Raw genomic sequence first — 18,217 nt, 5'->3', positions numbered from 1 at the left:
TTCCATCATTATGTTTTTTTCTTTTGTTTTTTTCCCCGAAGATAAAGAAGAGAGCCTCAGAAGATAAGACTCGAACAAAACGAATTAAAATAAATGTATTAGTCTGGCCAGCACTGATATGGTCAATGCTGAATTATAGCCTCAGCGTGGTGAATGCAAAAAGTCACTATATTCAGTCTCACGCCAATTTCTGAAAGAAATGACAGTAAAACTATTCCAGCAATTATTTTCATAAAATGAAGGAACAAAAATGAGGTTTTTGCAGCTACTCACTAAAACATTGCAATACCATCTAAATTAACTGTCAGCAATAAGATAAAGCATAAGAGCCTTGTGTCCTTTTGTTGGCAGGACTATCTCAGCCAATCAAGGACAGGGAAAGTCATCAAAATATTAGAACTCCATCATACTGAATACCATCTAGCCTATTTACTAGTCAGTTTTCAACAGCCCTTATTATGGTAACTAGGAGCCCCAGCAGATGGATTTATGAGGGAAAAAAAGGAAAATAAATAAATAATCAGTGAACTCAAGGCATTTATAAGATCATTTGAAAAGATTATGTTCTCTGGTCTCTGGTTCTGCTCTTCAGCCAAGATATGTTTGGTGTCCAAGTTTTGTTTCTTTACTCTAAGGTAGCCAACAAGCAAATGAAGCATGCGTAGTTAACTGCATTGAGCCATTAAATCATCTTAAACAGACCTGCTTATTTGGTTTCTGACACTTTATTACATACTTAACACCCGCTTGTCCATAATTAACTCAACATGGAGGATTATCACACATGGGTTTGACATGTGCTAGGTTGTGAGCATAAGCTTCCATTCGTGGTTAACTATATTGACCTCTCCAGCACAAAACTGAAGAAGCAAAATTTGGATTAACATGACCAAATATGTTTTGGTTGACTAATTACATCGCAGGAAAGGGTGAAACTGTGTAAATTACACGTTATTCTGAACTGTTCTTCTAAGGATCAAACACTGGTCTCTTCTATTTCCCTGTTCCTCAAAGGCATAATCCTAACCACCCCTTAACTGTTCTGAAGCTCCCTGGTTATGGTTTGGTTTTAAACACTCACAGGAAAGAGAAGAATCACAGCAGCTTTGAACAAAACACAGAGACTACAGAGTCTGCTTAAGGATACTAATAATACCTAGCTCTTAAAAGTAATATTAGTCTGAGATGACTGAATGCAACAGTATATTAGGTTTCCATGTATATATAGGCTAAGGAACACTTAGAAATGAAGACTTGCATCATTCCCTACACATCTCTGAAAGAAACGTCAGGTCGCATGATATGTATCCACATGCTGTCCCTTTAAACAAAATACATGTCAGCCATTGGAAGACCTTAAAGATATCTGGTGAATAAATGAATAACAAACTGACCACCTCCCTGCCATTTGCATGTGGAGTTCTAAAACACTGCTCTGCTCAGTCAAAAACATTACCATACAGAACAAAGTAGTGTGTTAAATGACAAGGAGGAACCAGAATATAAATGATGAACATAGTAAATAACACATGAAAGTGGCCTCTTACGCTCACATAATTCAGCCCATGACAGCAGAGAAAAAACAGTAAGGTGTAACCACAGTACAAATTATCAAATAGATTTTTTTAGCATCAAGATTGCTAAACGAACAGGAACAATTGCAGGTTCTCACCCAACCTTTAACAGCTGAGATATTTTTCTTTACCACCATTTTGAAAGCCGTTGTCTTTTCTGCAAAGGTGAAGTTGGAACAATCTGTTTTATTTCAGCCTTACAAAAGAAGACATGATTTACACAGTACTTTTTAAACAAGGCTTTTATATATTTGTGCATGTGCAATAACATACCACCAGTTGTATTTTGGAGGAGAATTACACTGTAAAACTACAAAGTACAAACTGAAAACACCACAGAAAGGGGAGTGGTCCAGAGAAGAGGAGTTCTCCAGAGTGCCCCTTCAGTGCAGAAACAGAAGCCTGGAGCTGCAGATGGTGTGTGTCAGAGAGAAGGGGCTCCCTCACATTTCCAGGCGTTACATGCAAGGCCTACTTTGTGTTAACTGTGATCATGAACGGCCTAGGTACCATGTGTGAGTAAATAGAGAATAAGAAGAAAATATTACTAAGCTATGAAATAAGCATCAGAGTCATTGGCACTTCTGCAAAGCAAAAGAGAATCCCCTTTGCAAATATTCTCAAAGAATGCATAAATGTGGAAAATAGTACATAAAAACTATTCCAAAACAATTTAAAAAAAAATGATAATTTGAATCAAACTCCCTCAACTTTGTTTGGCTAAGCATAGGTTACAAAAAAATAACATTCCTTGTTGATCTTGAGGTAGGTCCATTCCTGTCCTATGGCAAGAAAACATTAAAAATGGGGCACTACAAAAGCACTACAATGACACAAGCAGCTAATAAAAAAAAGGTACCAAATAAATGTGTCCTTGATGGTGCCAGTTACAGCTGCTTAGACAATTTAAATATACACAGAAAGATATAATTATATACATCATACAACTATGACTGTGTATGATCTGCATCATTCATTTCACAGCCTAGCTCATGTTTATGCTGATCAGATTGAGCTGATTGTCAGATGTTGGAAGAGCAAAATTTGCTTTCTCAGGTTTGCTTAACAAGTGTCAAACCTCCCCAGGTCAGTGTCCCTTGAGCTTTCAGTCACGAATATCGACAATGACCTCTGAGCTGATGAAAACACCATGCTACTTGGTTGTTTTTGCATGTATTGAATTGTAAAACATTTAGTGCAGGTTTGAACATTCAGAATACACCCACATGTGCAAGTGAGTGGATGAGCTACAGCAATTTAGGTGATGCCAGGATAGCTAGCACAAACACTAGATTTACAAGCCACTTGGACATTCATCCAAATGAAGAGGACTTTTGAAGTCAGGCGCAAGACCTTTTTTTTTTTTTACTACACTGCTGTTATTGTGTAACACAGCCTGACACAGTCACATCAACATAAAAATAATTTGCAAAATCCTTGTCTCTTTAGGGAATTTTAAAATATTCCATAAAAATGTCATAAAAATATGAGTATAAATGTACTTATATTCCTCTTGAATGAGAGCACCACCTAGTGTCAAATTTGCAGAAGCCAATATGAGAAACAGATGCAATATTTGACATATTGCTGACAAATATGTGATCAAGTTCACTCTATTAAACATATTTAAAAACATATTTACAGCATAAATGCATGCAGGCTGTACTTCTGTCCCCCGAGAGCCTACGCATGTGCATTTGTTTTTACTGGGAACAACCTGCTAAATGTAAATTTCTTTTTGTTACGTTAATCGGGTCACTGATAAGTCTACCACATGCTGATGCAGGGAAATAGGGAAACAGTCAAGTGCAAAGACCAACATTCACATACTGCTTTTAGTTTTAACCAGACGTATGGTTAATGCTCCAATACTAAAAATGGTCAGGGAAAAAAACAAAAAACAAAACAAAACTCTGGCCTCATCGGTGCAGAACAGCTTCAACATGTATAATGCATCCTTCCTTCTAAGATAAAACACTATTATGAAAGCAAAAAAACAGCAGCAATAAAAACACCCACCAAGCTTGTTGCATGGAGACCAACTGGAGACAAATAAATCTACATGTGTCCAGAGAAAATATTTGAGAGATGCCTTTATTGTTTTTGAAATCCAGTGACACCGACACAGTACTGAGTTCTAAGCTCTACTCCCCTCTTTAGCCAAATGGAGCTCAACATGGGATGACGTACCTTGATCCTGCTAATATTCTTAAATTAACCTCAGGGAAGAAACAGACAGGACAAGAGAAAAAACACTGACAGAATAAACCATTCACTGTGCTTTTTCTTCACACTCATAGGAGACGCACTCTGGAGCAAGCGTGTAAAAAAACAAACAAAAAAACAAACAAACAAAAAAAAAAAACCACCCCAGCAACTATTGTACACTTCTCACAAAATGACAGAGGTCATAATGAAAAAGCAATCCATCTAAAAACACGCATACAGATATTAAAAATAGGAATGCCTGCTTAAAATGTGATACTGGGGTCTTTCCTTGGTCTTAAATTGCAGTGTCTGCTTTTGCATCCAGGATTAAGGGGTTGCTTTTGCTGATCCTCCTTTAAAAAGACTTCCTAGTCAGGGACTGGGCCTTAACTGTGTCTGCAAAAAACTGACATTTAATCATTCTGGATGTAATTTGTCAATAAAAAAAAAAAAACAACAAAAAAAAACACCCAAACAAAAGATCTAGGGTAAAACTAGATTTCATCACTGGGTTGGTCTGGTCTACAGTAAAAATGATGTCCAGATCAGGTTCTCCAAAGTGAGGAGAAAAAGGAAGATTTGATCAAGCTGCAGACTTAATCTTCCTCACTGCCACTAGCAGAACGTTCCTGTGAGAACAAAAGCAAGCAACATGGAGAAAAAGAAGATTAGCACTGCTAGCATGTACCTGTGTACACACACTTTCATTACAATTCCCAGTATTTTACTGACTGGAAAACAAAATTATCTATGCGGTGGATAATATAAATGGACCATTTAATAGAAGGTTCAATCCATTGTGAGCATGTAATTTAATATAAATCGGGTGTGTGACTCCAGTGCGTGTTTATAGATAAGCATGCGTGTACGTCGGTGTGTGCACCTCCATTGGTTGTGCATGGATAAGCACGTGTGTGACCCCAGTGGGTGTCTATGGATAAGCACGTGAGTGTTACCTCCTCCTGCTCTTCCTCGCTGTCGTCGTCGCTCACCACAGGTTTTGGCCGTGAGCTTCGTCCAGTGCGCCGCCTGCCTTTGGCCCTTTCCAGAGCTTTCTCCTTACGGCTGAGCTTGATCTTTACCTTCACCGAGCGCGCTGGACGGACGGACGGACGGACGGACGGACGGACACACACACACACACACACACACACACACACACACACACACACACACACACACACACACACACACACACACACACACACACACACACACACACACTTCATGCCACTCCTTGGCCCATATATACTCTTATATTATCTCTTTCTCTAGGAATAAGAGGTTGCTCACATTCAGACTCTGACCCTTCATCTGCCTCCTCTTCCTCTTCCTCACTGTCCTCCCCCTCACTGTCCTCTTCCTTCTCAATCTTCTGTCGCACGCTGGTGAACACAGACTGCAGCACAATGGAGTCCTCATAGATCTGAGACACACAGTCACAAAACACTGAGCAGGCTGGGGGAAACTGTTCTTCCTGCCTATGTGCTGTGATATGCTGAGCCTGAGCGCAGCGTAGCTATTTAGAAGCACGTTTGCTTCATGGCTCACGTTGCAGTGGAGACCCTTACCAGCGATCCCTCCAGGTTGAAGGTCTGAGCGTTCTGGCAGAGGAGCATGACATCCTTCTCCAGGTCGTTGAGACTGCGGTACTTGTGGATCCTAATGCGCTCCTGCACACGTGCACACACACACCAACACCTCTGTATGGTTTATCCAACACAGTTGTAGAAACTGCTGATGTATGCATGCTTGAATCCATTAATCTTAAAACAGATTAAATCTAAAAGGTTACAGTCCATGTAATGCTGTCAATTTTCTAACGTAGTAACTTAAATTTAAGTTGTAAGCTGTATTTTTACTTAGAACCACTTACAGGTTTTTTTGTTATTGGGTAAAGAAAAACAAATGCACAAACACACATGCAAGTTCAGTACCAGCTGGTGGACCTGTAAGGTACCTTTATTTTACGGAAGTCCACGGGCTTGCGAATGAGCTCGTAGTACTCAGGCAGCTCCTTGCGAGAAGGCAGCTGGATGAAGACTTCACTCAGTTGCCTGCCATTGCTATCATTGACAGCAAACAAGACAGACTTAGCACACTATACAAGTCCAAACATAAGGACCTGGGAGAAAACTCTAAACTCAACATGAACACTACATCTGTGACTCAGGACATACTCAACAAATCACAGTACTTGTACTACCCTAATCAATCTGGCAAATTAGCTAATCATCTATATTAAACAGTAGACATCATTGGTAAGTCTAGCAAGCTGATATGACTTGCCTGTCCTTATACTTGATGACGGCATCGACAATTTTCTTCATCTTCTTGGTGAGGGAAGGGGGGTTGGGTGAAAGTTTCTCTGCAGGAGGTCGGCCCCGTTTCTTCTGTTTCTTACTGTCATCATCCTTATCTCTGCTCCGCCCACCACTGGAGCTGGGTGTGGCCGGGCCTGGGTCAATGTCCCGGTCTCTTTTCCTCTTCCGAGTCGTCTTCTTGTGCCGCACTTCTTCCTCAATCTCTTCTAGTGTGCCCTCCTCTATGGCCTGAGAGAGAAGAGAGAGCGTGCAATGTCTATGAAAGGTATTTAAACAAAGTAGTTTAAAAACTGCAGGCATAGTGTATGCAATACAAAGCACAATGAATCTTTAAAAGCATGACAGCTGAAAACATAACTGAATTATATACATTCCACACAGAACTCTCAATTTTACTGAGGTTCTTCCATCTAAGTATCTAATCAGAAGGAAGTAGGCAAAACCTGAGGGAAAAGATCAGCAGTGGGATGGAGACAATTGCCCATTCTTTCCACTCACCTTTAGCCACTGTTTCTCTGTGAGTGAGTCGCTATAGTCAACCTCCTTCCTTTGCCGGGAGCCGCGACCAAACATCTTCTCCTCCTCTTCCTCACAGGTGAGTCGCTCAACCTCGGCGTCGTCCTTCATGATCCAGGTGGGCAGCTCATCCTCCTCCATGAGCCGGGGCTTGCGCTTGGGGTTGCGCGCCTCCTCACGGCGCCGGTCCAGATCCATCCGCTTCAGGGAGGGCAGGGCAAAAGAATGCAAATGAGTGTGGTAGAGGAGAAGAACATGGTCAGAGTTTGAACAAAACAAAGACAGGTGTAGTCTGGGTCAGCTGATGTTAGAGCCACAATGGATGTTAGCGAGTTGAAACACTTACCATGAAGTGATCAAACTCCTCCTCACTTCTGGCTATCATCTGATTGACGGTCTCATCATCTGGTACCTCATCCTCCTCCTACATTGAGCGGGAAATAAAACAAAACAAAAAAACAAATCAGGAAACAAGGAAGCCTGTTTAAGCCAGTGGTCAAGGAAAATCAATGGAAAGGAACAATTTATTCATAAAAGAAGCCACTATCATCTAAAATTGACTTTATTTTGGATATCATCAGTTGCCACCTAGATACTCCCACCCCACAAAAAATAGCTGGCATATTAATTATAAATATGTTTTGGGTAGTTGTAGCACATGGATCAGCATATAACAGCCACAGCAGAAAGGAGACTGCACCTCGTCCTGCTCCTCATGTTCCAGGATGGCTTGCAGGAAGGCCCGGCGCTCATGACTGGACGATTTCTGGTCAAACATGCCCGCCTGGATGACCTTCTGGTCCACATTGAGCTTATACTTGGCTGCAGCCAGGATTTTCTCTTCCACGCTGTTGACAGTGCAGAGGCGCAGCACGCGTACCTCGTTCTGCTGCCCAATGCGGTGGGCGCGGTCCTGGGCCTGCAGGTCCTGCAAGACACCAGAGGAGGAGTTAGGAGAACAGGGTGGGGCAGAGTTGAGGAGTGAAAGGAAGAAAAATGCAGGCAGGAGGAAGTGAGCTCACAACAGGAATGTATGAAGAGAGAGAAGGGAACCTAAGGGGTACAAAGTTAACGTCAGGGGGCCCCTCTCTCTCTCGCCCCACTGAGTAACTGGCTTACCTGATGGGGGTTCCAGTCGCTATCGAAAATGATGACAGTGTCAGCAGACTGCAGGTTGAGCCCCAGGCCTCCGGCTCTGGTACTCAGCAGGAACACAAAGTACTGAAAGGCTGGATCATTAAAGTTCTTCAATAGCATGCCACGGTCCTCAGCCTTAGTGGTTCCTACACGCACGCGCACGCACACAAATTTATTTAAGCTCGAAAAAGATCTTAGGTAGCATAGAACAGATTTGATTTAGCTAGATTGTGTCAGGTAATTGGAAAGGCATGAGGCAGAAAGAGGGGTGCACTCACCATCCAGACGCAGGTATTTGAAATTGCGGTATGCAAAATAGTCCTCCATTATAGTCATGAGGGAGGTCATCTGACAAAAGAGCAGGACTTTGTGGTTGGTGGCACGGAGCTTGGGCAGAATGCGGTCTAGGAGCTCAAACTTCCCAGATGCCCGATATAGGTCTGGCCTGGACAGCGAGCGGAAATGCACTGGTTGGTAGGTAGACCTTTATTTGAAACCTCTGTTCAACAAGAGCACTTTAAATATTGTGCTTACCCCTGAACAATACCTCCTGTAAAGCCCAAGTGCTCAGAGAAGGACTCCTAAAAACCCAAGCACAAGAAATGTGGTTTTACAGGCCAAAAGTCAGGCTCATCCAATAAACAAGCAGCAACAGAAGCAAAGATGCTAGATATGTTTGTATTACCTCAATGTGTTGGAACATGTATGGGTGGTTACAGATCTTCCTTAGCTGCATAATGGTGTTCATCAGTGTCTTCGTGCCTCCTTTACCCTGCAGTACATATAATCAATGATGTTACCCCACTTTAGTGTTCAGCATAAGCCAATCCACTGCGCTGATGAAACGGGTCAACCATAACATTACCTTTTTGTCTTTCTCTGAGCCATCTGTGAGCAGGACTCCCTTGGCCTGCATATGCCGGTACAGTACTCTCTGCAGAGCTGACATGTCACACTTAATCACATACTCCACCTAGAGACAGAGAAACAGTCACAGCTCAACATCAGATAATCTGGAATTTCACAAAACATACACAGAGAAAATTGTCACAGTTCAAAAACTGAATGAAAGTGTGTGTGTGTGTGTGTGTGTGTGTGTGTGTGTGTGTGTGTGTGTAAGCAAGCGACATACCTTTTCAGGCAGCTGGGCCTCTACTTCCTTCTTAAGCCTCCTGAGCAGGAAGGGGCGGAGCACTTTGTGCAGGCGGCGGATGATGAGAATTGTCTCCTCTTCATTCAGGTCCACCTGCAGAGTGAGAGGAAAGGGCAGGGGCAGGCACTCAGTGTCCTGGTCACTAACCAAACACTCAGCTGCCCAGGAGCATGCTTGAGATCCAGAACTTTGCAGAATCAACAACATGAACTGTAATATCACAATATCTAATATCAGAGCAAAGCTGCTACACATTTGCCAACAAGCATTCTCTTTTCATCTGTGAAAGTTTAGTGAAAAACGGGACCTTCTCGCCGGTCATGGCGAAGGGCGCGTTGAACCACTGCTCGAAGGTGCTGCAGCTCTTGAAGATGGTGGGCAACAGGAAGTTGAGCAGGGCCCAGAGCTCAGGCAGTTTGTTCTGCAGCGGCGTGCCCGTAAGCAGCAGGCGCCGGGGCGCCAGGTAGTGTGTGTTCAGCACCTGCGTCAGCTTGCAGTGGTGGTTCTTCATCCGGTGGCCCTCATCCACGATCATGTACTTCCAGCGGATCTGAGAGAAAGGGAGTACATGACATGAAATGAATTCTTCCGAAATGTCTTTATCCTATCCAAAAGAGGATGCAAACCATCCTAAAATGAAGTCTCAACACCTCCACCCTACCAAATAAATAAATAAATAAAAGAGCGATTAAAATGACAAAGCTAACTCTGGAAAACCTCAACTTAAAATGAACCAATATCCCTTCTATTCTAGGAGAATGCAGCTAACACATTCCCATCTCTACATTTGCTCTACTCTGGTGTGAAGATAAGGGCCGCTGGCTCCACCTTGGCCAGCACTTGCTTGTCTTTGATGATGTACTCATAGGTGGTGAGCAGCACATTGAACTTGCCGCTGCGCAGGATGGGGACGAAGGCACGGCGAGCAGCGGGAGATCCCTGAGGAGATGACCACAGGAAACAACTTCACTCAGATAAACACACACCTCACTTCTTTTCCATTTAGAGGTCACCAGGTCCATTTGTTTTGCAAGATACATCAGCCCTGTGGTTTTTATTTTTGAAAATGCCCAACAGATTTAATTACCTTGTATGAAACTTTTACCACAGATGGGGCCCACTTATCAAACTCATACACCCAGTTTGACAGAGTCCTGTGGAATGAAAACACTGATGATGGCATCAGAACAAAAAAGGGATAGGCAGTTTCTGGATTCTATTATATGCTGGGCTTAATATAAACTAGCAAACCTAACAGACACTCTACATCAAGCACGCACACACACACACAAATTCCCATGTGGGAGCACTTTAATGCATAGGAAATGCAAAGATAGATAGACAGAAAGAGAGGGAGAACAGGGACAGGCGAGAAAGTCAGACTCACGAGAGTGGGACGATGATGAGGAAGGGCCCATTGATACGCTTGTACTCCATGAGGTAGGTAATGAGTGCAATGGTCTGGATGGTCTTTCCCAAGCCCATCTCATCAGCAAGAATGCCATTCAGATTATTATTATAAAGAGACACAAGCCACTCCAGTCCTTTAATCTGTTAAACAGAGGGGGGCATGGGAGACAGATAGATGGGGGGTTTGGAGGAGTGGGAAAGCGTGAGAAAGTGAATTAGTTACTCTGTTGGCATAGTAATAAAGTTTGAATAAGATGATGCTTCTCATTCTGTGGGTGCTATTACCTGGTATTGCTTAAGTGTCCCATTAACCATGAGGGAGGACTGTCTGTCCACCTTCTCAGTCACGGCGTGGGCTACAGAGTAGTAGGACTGCAGGCCCACGGCAAACGCAGCGCTACCATATTCATCATCCACATCCTGCTTAGCATTCCTTTAGGGGAGCCAGGCAGGAGACTTAGAACTACCTCCACCTCCAGGATACACCAATACCATATGCATGCTGCACTACAGACTGAAAGGAATGTATTCCAAGGCTATGAAGGTGCTTAGTTACTCACTCAATTATGTGGCGAGCATCCACCTCGGACACGTCCTCGCTGTCAGGATCTGGAATTTTCTTCTTCTCGTCTGCTGGTGTCTGGGCAGGCTGTGGCTCCTCCTCTTCCTCCTGCAGAGTTCAGAGAGAGGTCAGGGAACTGCACATCTCTCTCTACATACACACAGTCACAAGATTACAGGCACTGTGATTAGCAGTTTCTGCATGTATGTGTGTATACATGTACACACACGCGCACTTTAGTACCTCTTCCTCCTCTGAACCACTGTCTTCACTATCAGAGCGTGGGGCCACCTCATACCTACAAAGGACAAACGTATGACTACATTTCTTTCAAAACAGCCATTAACCACAGTGCAACAAAGAAGAAAAAGAGGTCATACTGTATGTAGCAATGTATTGGTGATGGTATCAATAATTAAGCGCTGGGTTACAAATGCTTGTGCTTTAACTTCAATGCAATAGAGTCCACACCTTCACCAGCACATCAAGAAAAAAAGACCACTCACACAAAAACACTACTACACATTCAAAAACAAACAAACAGACAAAACCTCTCAGAACCTTAGGCAAACTAATGTCCACATGGAAACTGATGTCGCAGATTGACCCCCTTGTTCACACCCACCCAGGGTTCATCTCTAGCCAGGCCTCCAGCTGGCCAGCTTTTGGAGCGTCCACTCCGGTCAGGATCTTGCCACTGTCTACATGAATGACCTTCACTGGGAGGTCACTCATCTGACTTGTCTCGTCAAGAGGCTACGGCACATGGGACAAATGTCTGTTAGGCAGGCGTAAATGTTTTAACACAGCACACTTCTAGTGGGCACTTCACTCACAAGCATATACAAATAGATATAAACAATACAGCAGTGGAAATAATGAAACCTTCCCACAAGGCAAGGAACTTGCACAGTGAATTTAAAAACTCTCCATTTGACAGAAACAATTTACAAAACCTTCAGTATTCATGCTCCTTACCATGTTTAAAGGATGGAGTGTGTGCGAGTGTGTTTTAGTTTTACCTCTCCATCTGGACCCAGTGCAGGTGCTCCACCCTCACCATTCTCTGTCTTCTATAACAAGCCAAAAACATTTATCAATATCACTGTGGGGAGCAGTGGAGAAGCTTCCAGAATGTGAGCAGCCTGTTATCCACAGAAGGGAGTTGTACCTTTTTCTTCTTCTTCTTCTTCTTCTTGTCTTTGAGGGCCTGTGCAGCCTTGTGGGCACGGACAAGCTCAGTGAGGTTCGCCACATACTCGTCGGTTTGCTGCAGCAGATAGGCCAGACGCTTGTCCTTCTTCTGGTCAATCAGCTTCCTGTAACCTTCCTCATCCTCAGCCTGGCCAAGACATGTTATTTAGAGGCGAGCATGAATTTGTGCGTCATGTGTCGCCATGCGCTTGCATGCACAGGTGTGTGTCCTCACCATTAGTCTCCGCATTCTCTCCTTCTCAATCCTCTCATTCTCCTTCTTCTGTTCCCTCTCCGTGTTGGCGTGGTAGGTGGCCACAGCTTTGGTCAGCTTTTGGAGCTTTCCTGTGATGGAGCGATGGTACTCCTTGAAATCCTTTGCATGCTGGAGGATACTGTTCAGATATTCCTGAAGGAGGAGGAGGGGAAACGAAAAAACAATTCCATCATCAAATGACCATTGTGTTAAGTTTGCTTTCATCTACTGAGTGAAACCTGTAACTGAAGTGATTTAAAACAATCTTGTACCTGATGTTTCTGACGGCGCTTGCGCTCCTGCTCGATCTTCTGCTGCTTCTCCAACTTCTCTGTGATCCGGGCCTCACGCAATGACTGACGTTTGCTGCGCTTGTACGCTTTGGCGTTGAGCGCCGTCTCCAGTGCTGTGTCACGACGCATGCACACCACCACTTCCTGTCGGAGCTGTAGGGGAGAGAGACCACAATCATAGCCTACAAACAGTCCTAGACAGGGATGGGTGACAGGACAGGGCAATTATTCTCATGAGACTCCGATTTGCTAAGTTCGTCATGGCAGTGTGGTACCTGTCTCTGGAAGTTGAGGAGTCTCAGTGCCTTCAGCTCAATATTGGCTTTGGTCCTCAGGTCTCCAGGCAGAGCTCCAGGAAGGTTATCCAGCTCCTGGATACGATGAGCTATACGTGCTTGCAGTCTAGAGGAGAAAAGCGAAAGTTACAGGTTGGTTTCAAAAACCAGAGTGCAAGAATACTAATCACAAAAATCTCTCTGTCTCACCTGTACTCCCTCTCCTGCAGGATCTCTACAGGGTCAAGGCCTCTAGGCTTCTGGATGGGTGTTATGCGGTTTTGTTTTGGATGAAGCATCATGGGTGGAGGTGGGGCTTGTTGCCCCGGGGACTGGGTCTGAGGCGGCAATACAGGAGATGCAGCTGGAGGGACAGAGGGAGGGGCAGGGGAGGGCCGACCAGTGGGCTGGGGTGGGATTAGCTTCTGAGGAGCACTGGCTGGAGCAGCAGCATTCACCATGGGTCCTGAGTATATGCGCATTCACACGCGCACACAAACACACAATATGAAATACCTGAAAATACACAGGAAATGTTTCAGAAGTATTTGAATACAAATATAGAACAACTACGGGCCTCACCTTCAGGCCATGATTTAGGCGGTCCGTTGGGAGGCTGTCCCTGCATAACAGGGGGAACTCCAGATGGTCCTGGAGGAGGCATGTTGGGTCCTACCATTCCTGCAAGAGGAGCACATACAGCCTGTTGTTTCTATCCCCGTAACACATCATTATACTTAAGGTCTTAACAGCTTCATCTTAGAACTGCACCTGAAACAGTCAAGTGAAGGGCAAGATAAAATCTTTAGCAGTGCCAGAATCTCTCAAACATACCAGTGCACACAGTCCCATGGGCTGGACATTTGGGCAAATATAACACACTGGCGAGGATCGCTAGTCATTTTAGTTGGCCATTGCTATATACTGATGTAACTGAATTCTACAAGACAAACATTGAATGTTAACTGATCTCAGGGAGAGGAGTGGCTCAGTTACAAAATCTACCAGTGATTTAAACGCTGTTTAAGAGAATAGGCATGGATATAGTGGGGCCATTAGAAAGAAATAAGAGTGGGAATAGGTTGGGTCACAATAGGATCACAGAAAATGTAAGCATGACTACTGCTGTTTTACCATGTGGCCTGCTGTAGTTGGGGCCTGCTGGACCAGGTCCTCCAGGGCCAGGAGGGCCAGATCCAGGCCCTGTTGTTGGGGGCATATTGGGCATGCCCTGCTGCATGCCTGGCATGGGCCTCTTGCCTTGCACTGCCATCTGCAGGTGGTCAGGCAGGGGTTGTCCCCGGGCCAGCATCTTGTAGGCCATAATCTGTGCACGGAGCTGGTGGAGCTGATTCTGGTTGAAGGGTGTGGGGCCTCCAGTGCCGCCTGGCCCTCCAGCACCTGTGGGCCCGCCACTGGGCCCCGATCCTGGGCCAGCCGAGGGACCACCAGCTCGGTTCTGCTGGCCCATGGCTTGAGGGTCCCCACCCTCAATGGGCATGCCACCTGGGGCCGAGGGCATCATGGGGCCAGAGGAAGGGCCGTTAGCGGGCACAGGGCTTGGAGCATGTTCAGAACCACCAAGTGGAGAAGGATAACCTGCAGTAACCAGTCAAAGAAACAGACAAAATATACAATATACAATATATACAATAAACAAAATATACAATAAACCAAAACATGGAAAACAAAAACATTTAGTTAATGTGAGCTACACTTTCGATCCAAAATTATCTCTACTAAGTATAGGTTCATATGTAAATATTGGGTGTAGTTGTAAGCAAAGCAAACACTGAGTGTCCACCACATTTGCTTTCTTTTAAATCTTGACATAACTTATTTATAGCTGTCGAGGCTCATCATGCAGAATTTCTCCTGCTTTTCAGTTTAAAATGCTACTGGACACTATCCTCTGTAAACATGTGCACTTTAATAAACAACCTATTCTGGTAGGACAGCAAATAGTTTATTTCTTTAACCAATGGCAGGCCAGTGAATTACCTTGGGAATGTTGATCCATGGGGCTGGGGGGTGGTCCCATGGCACTGTGGCCACCCTGCCTCATGCCCATGCCCTTCATCTGGCCATACCTAGGGTCATCTGCCATGCCCTTTTCGTGCATACTGTCAATAGGCTATATAAAGAAAAGGTAGACATCAGCTTGAAGTTTATTTAGCATTGCACCAACAAACAGAATTCTAAAGTAAAAACACCCAAAAGGTTATGTAAATATTAACTCTGTGCATGTAATCCATATCAAATTTAAAATCAGAATGTCAACACAAATTACAACAAATCACACATTTAAAGATAATATCACTAACACAACAAATCCAAAACAGAGTAGTACAAAAACCAAAAACAAGGGACATTATTTACTATATCCACTTATCCATATTCACCTTGTGCATCTGGTGCATGCTATCTGGGGGGTAGCCAGAGGGTCCCTGTGGTGGTCCTGTATGATGTCCTGAAGATGGTGGTCCTGGGCTGGGGCCCATCAGTCCATGAGCAGAGCCAGGAGAAGGCCCAGGACTAGGGCCCAGCAGGCTCCCTGGAGACGGCCCAGGGCCTGGGGAAGGGCCGGGCCGAGGTGTCCCTCCCATGGGGGGGTCCGGAGTGGACATCTCAGCAGAACCAGGAGGAGTGAGTGAAGCAAAGCACTAAACATGTAAACAGATAATAATTAAACCCTCTTTGAAATGTTACAATTAACATGATATAACTATGTATACAATAATAACACATAGTATGAAGACATCTAGATACAAAAGTAAAGCTTTACTTTAGAATGGGGATTTACAAATATACATCAAGCTGCTTGCACTGGTGATGCATATATCTTTTTTCTAACTCCAATGTTAGCCAAACAAACAAAAGTTCTATGTTAGCAAGTGGTTTAACTTGATTTAAAGACCATTCTTATTAGAGAGAGCAAACTGTAAACAGGAAATTTGTGGACATGGCAACCATGAATAGAATGATTTCTGCTTTAATATGGCTTCTTAGCTTCACCCACAGTAATATACCTGGCCTTGGTATATTGTCAGACTGTTATTAAATGGTATTAAACCAGCATTAAACCAGCCAGGCATTTAATTTCTTTGATCTGAAACAAACGTCCGAATTCCAACATTTCAGAAATAACTTAAAACACAAAAACTCACCACAGAAAATACTTCTCATGTGTTTTTTAAGGTATTACTGGAAATAGACAACTGATTTACGTCTGGCTCAACCCAGGATTTAGAATTAGCAAGCAATTAGACACCAATTAGATATTTGGTATCTAATTTGGAATATTAGCTATCTAATATTAGGTATCTTATCTGCTCTGCTAAGAACCTATTAATCACACGTTGAAATATTTTATATATACACACACACACATATATATATATATATATACACACATATACACATATATATATACACACATATACATATATATATATACACACATATACATATATATATACACACATATACATATACACACATATACATATATATATATATATATATATATATATATATACATATACATACACACACACACACACACACAGTTATTAGGCACAGGCTTGTGATATAGCCGCGTCGTTTTACTTGTCAATTGTAGGTTGACCAGCTGCAATACTATCGTATTGCAAAGCACCGAACTGATCGCAGGATAAAACGTTGTGTAATGAACTATACCCAACCAAGTCGAGAATATGCAGCCGTACTAATATTCAGATGCCAAATCCTGTTTATCATTTGTTACAACACAAATATGAATAACTGAGGTACAAAGAGATGTCCTATGTAGATAACTCCATTGTTATACCAACTGGTTTACCTAGCTAGCTAACCTATAGTCGTGTGAATGTGTAACAAGAAACGAAAAAACGTTACTCGAATAAATATATCGCGTGCTACTTAAAAAGCTTTAATTACCACACGTAAACACCCATTTTGATATCACTTTAGCTGGCCTTATCTTATTTGCAAACAAATCATGTAATCAATGGGACGTGTGGGTTCACAAAAGTTAACCATTGTAGCTAGCGTTATATAGCTAGTTCAGGTAAACTACCCAACATTCTTCTATGTATTGCCGTAGCTATTTCAGACGGGTAAAAGAAAAAGGTAGCTTAAACACTCACAACCATTATCATTTCACGGTCAATTTGCATAGCTAACTAGCAAGAATTTTCGGTAGACCGATCGCTAGCTGGCTAACATCTTAACTGCTAACGCTGTGTCTAGGTGGATAGTGAGCCGGCAACTTGAATGGCTCACTCATTAGTTCACTAGTCCTAGCTGAAACCTCTACTGAGTAGCACTTCGGGTTCGCTTCATGACTTGTGTCGCTAAGCATTTTATTAATGCAATTGTTCAATTGTAAACATGCGCTAAGCAGGACAATGCTAAACAGTTAAGCTAGCCAGCTAACGTTAGCTTAGCTAGGGTCTAGCAAGTTCATCGCGTTCCTATTTAGCTAGCGAGCGTTATCTAGCTAGCAGTGAGAGCGAAATACATAGAGACAAATTGGTGCTGAAACAAGTTATGGAAAAACTAGCCAAGTCTCTAATTCTGCCCCATTATATGCCGCTCACACAGCGTGTTCGTGGACAGCTGTGGGAATATTTCGACAAATAAACGACAAAAGTATTCCATACTAGCTAGCTACATATCGGGCCATGCTTACCTCCCCCAATTCCATGTTTAGACAGGGCTTATTTAAATAAAAAGCTACTTTTTAAAGAGAGGAGCAAAAGCCGAACCTACCAACGTCTTTCTTTTTTCAAGCTGATCGACCCAACCCGCCTCCTGTACCCTTTGCTCAGTCCTTCGTTCAAGCTACACTTCCAAATAAAATTCATTCATTCCCCTCTCGCCACCACTGTAGCGGCTAGGATGTAATGTCCATTTTACCATGACTCCTAACCAGGCAAACTGTATCGTTTTAATACTTTAGTTAATATTACATCTTTAGTATTTGTTTAGTTTAAAAGTCAATTATCTATCTAAATTTTCTGTGATGATCATAACAATCATAAATGACTTACAGTCTGTAGATTTACGTTTCGCCGGCGACTCCCCCGTATTCTTCTGCTAGCTAGCTAGCTAGAAACAAAGAGTGGCTCAGCCTGTTTCTTTTTTTTCCCTCTCGCACCCCCAGTCTACTGTCTGATTGTGTTAGTTGCCATAACGCACCATAGTGGATCACTAGCGCCCCCTTCCCCCAACGACCGGAAAGTCATAGCGCAAGATTAATTCTACTTTCATTGCAGGGTGGAATGCGGGCTTCATGAGCACATGGGGGATGG

The 18,217-nt window shown here is 43.3% G+C and overlaps 1 protein-coding gene across 1 annotated transcript; it reads right to left on the bottom strand.

Moving 5' to 3' along the window:
- Positions 1 to 2,933: 2,933 nt before the first annotated feature.
- On the bottom strand, positions 2,934 to 18,037 carry smarca4a (SWI/SNF related, matrix associated, actin dependent regulator of chromatin, subfamily a, member 4a). Its single transcript, XM_035525056.1, has 34 exons — positions 17,957 to 18,037; positions 15,305 to 15,565; positions 14,904 to 15,036; positions 14,037 to 14,501; positions 13,485 to 13,583; positions 13,113 to 13,368; positions 12,903 to 13,029; positions 12,607 to 12,780; positions 12,314 to 12,487; positions 12,056 to 12,226; positions 11,907 to 11,957; positions 11,510 to 11,640; positions 11,128 to 11,182; positions 10,883 to 10,992; positions 10,608 to 10,755; positions 10,300 to 10,463; positions 10,000 to 10,066; positions 9,741 to 9,851; positions 9,220 to 9,462; positions 8,892 to 9,005; positions 8,625 to 8,732; positions 8,445 to 8,531; positions 8,294 to 8,340; positions 8,038 to 8,204; positions 7,742 to 7,905; positions 7,323 to 7,550; positions 6,969 to 7,046; positions 6,605 to 6,823; positions 6,072 to 6,334; positions 5,743 to 5,848; positions 5,354 to 5,455; positions 5,076 to 5,208; positions 4,739 to 4,878; positions 2,934 to 4,411 (listed from the first exon to the last, which is right to left on the bottom strand). Exons 2-34 carry the CDS (start codon positions 15,527 to 15,529, stop codon positions 4,379 to 4,381), a joined length of 4,893 nt encoding a protein of 1,630 aa, XP_035380949.1. The 5' UTR covers positions 15,530 to 15,565; positions 17,957 to 18,037; the 3' UTR covers positions 2,934 to 4,378.
- Positions 18,038 to 18,217: the final 180 nt, after the last annotated feature.

Source organism: Electrophorus electricus, chromosome 1, assembly GCF_013358815.1.
Source record: "Electrophorus electricus isolate fEleEle1 chromosome 1, fEleEle1.pri, whole genome shotgun sequence".
Lineage (NCBI taxonomy): Eukaryota > Metazoa > Chordata > Actinopteri > Gymnotiformes > Gymnotidae > Electrophorus > Electrophorus electricus.
This window is presented reverse-complemented; position numbering and strand designations above follow the sequence as displayed.

Excerpts from the sequence above, each read along its gene's own strand:
- smarca4a (XM_035525056.1), bottom strand. The coding sequence starts at position 15,529 with ATGTCCACTCCGGACCCCCCCATGGGAGGGACACCTCGGCCCGGCCCT. Across the intron at positions 11,641-11,906 it reads CACTGGGTCCAGATGGAGAG|CCTCTTGACGAGACAAGTCA; the intron begins GTAAAACTAAAA and ends CATGTGCCGTAG. Across the intron at positions 9,463-9,740 it reads ACAAGCAAGTGCTGGCCAAG|ATCCGCTGGAAGTACATGAT; the intron begins GTGGAGCCAGCG and ends CCTTTCTCTCAG.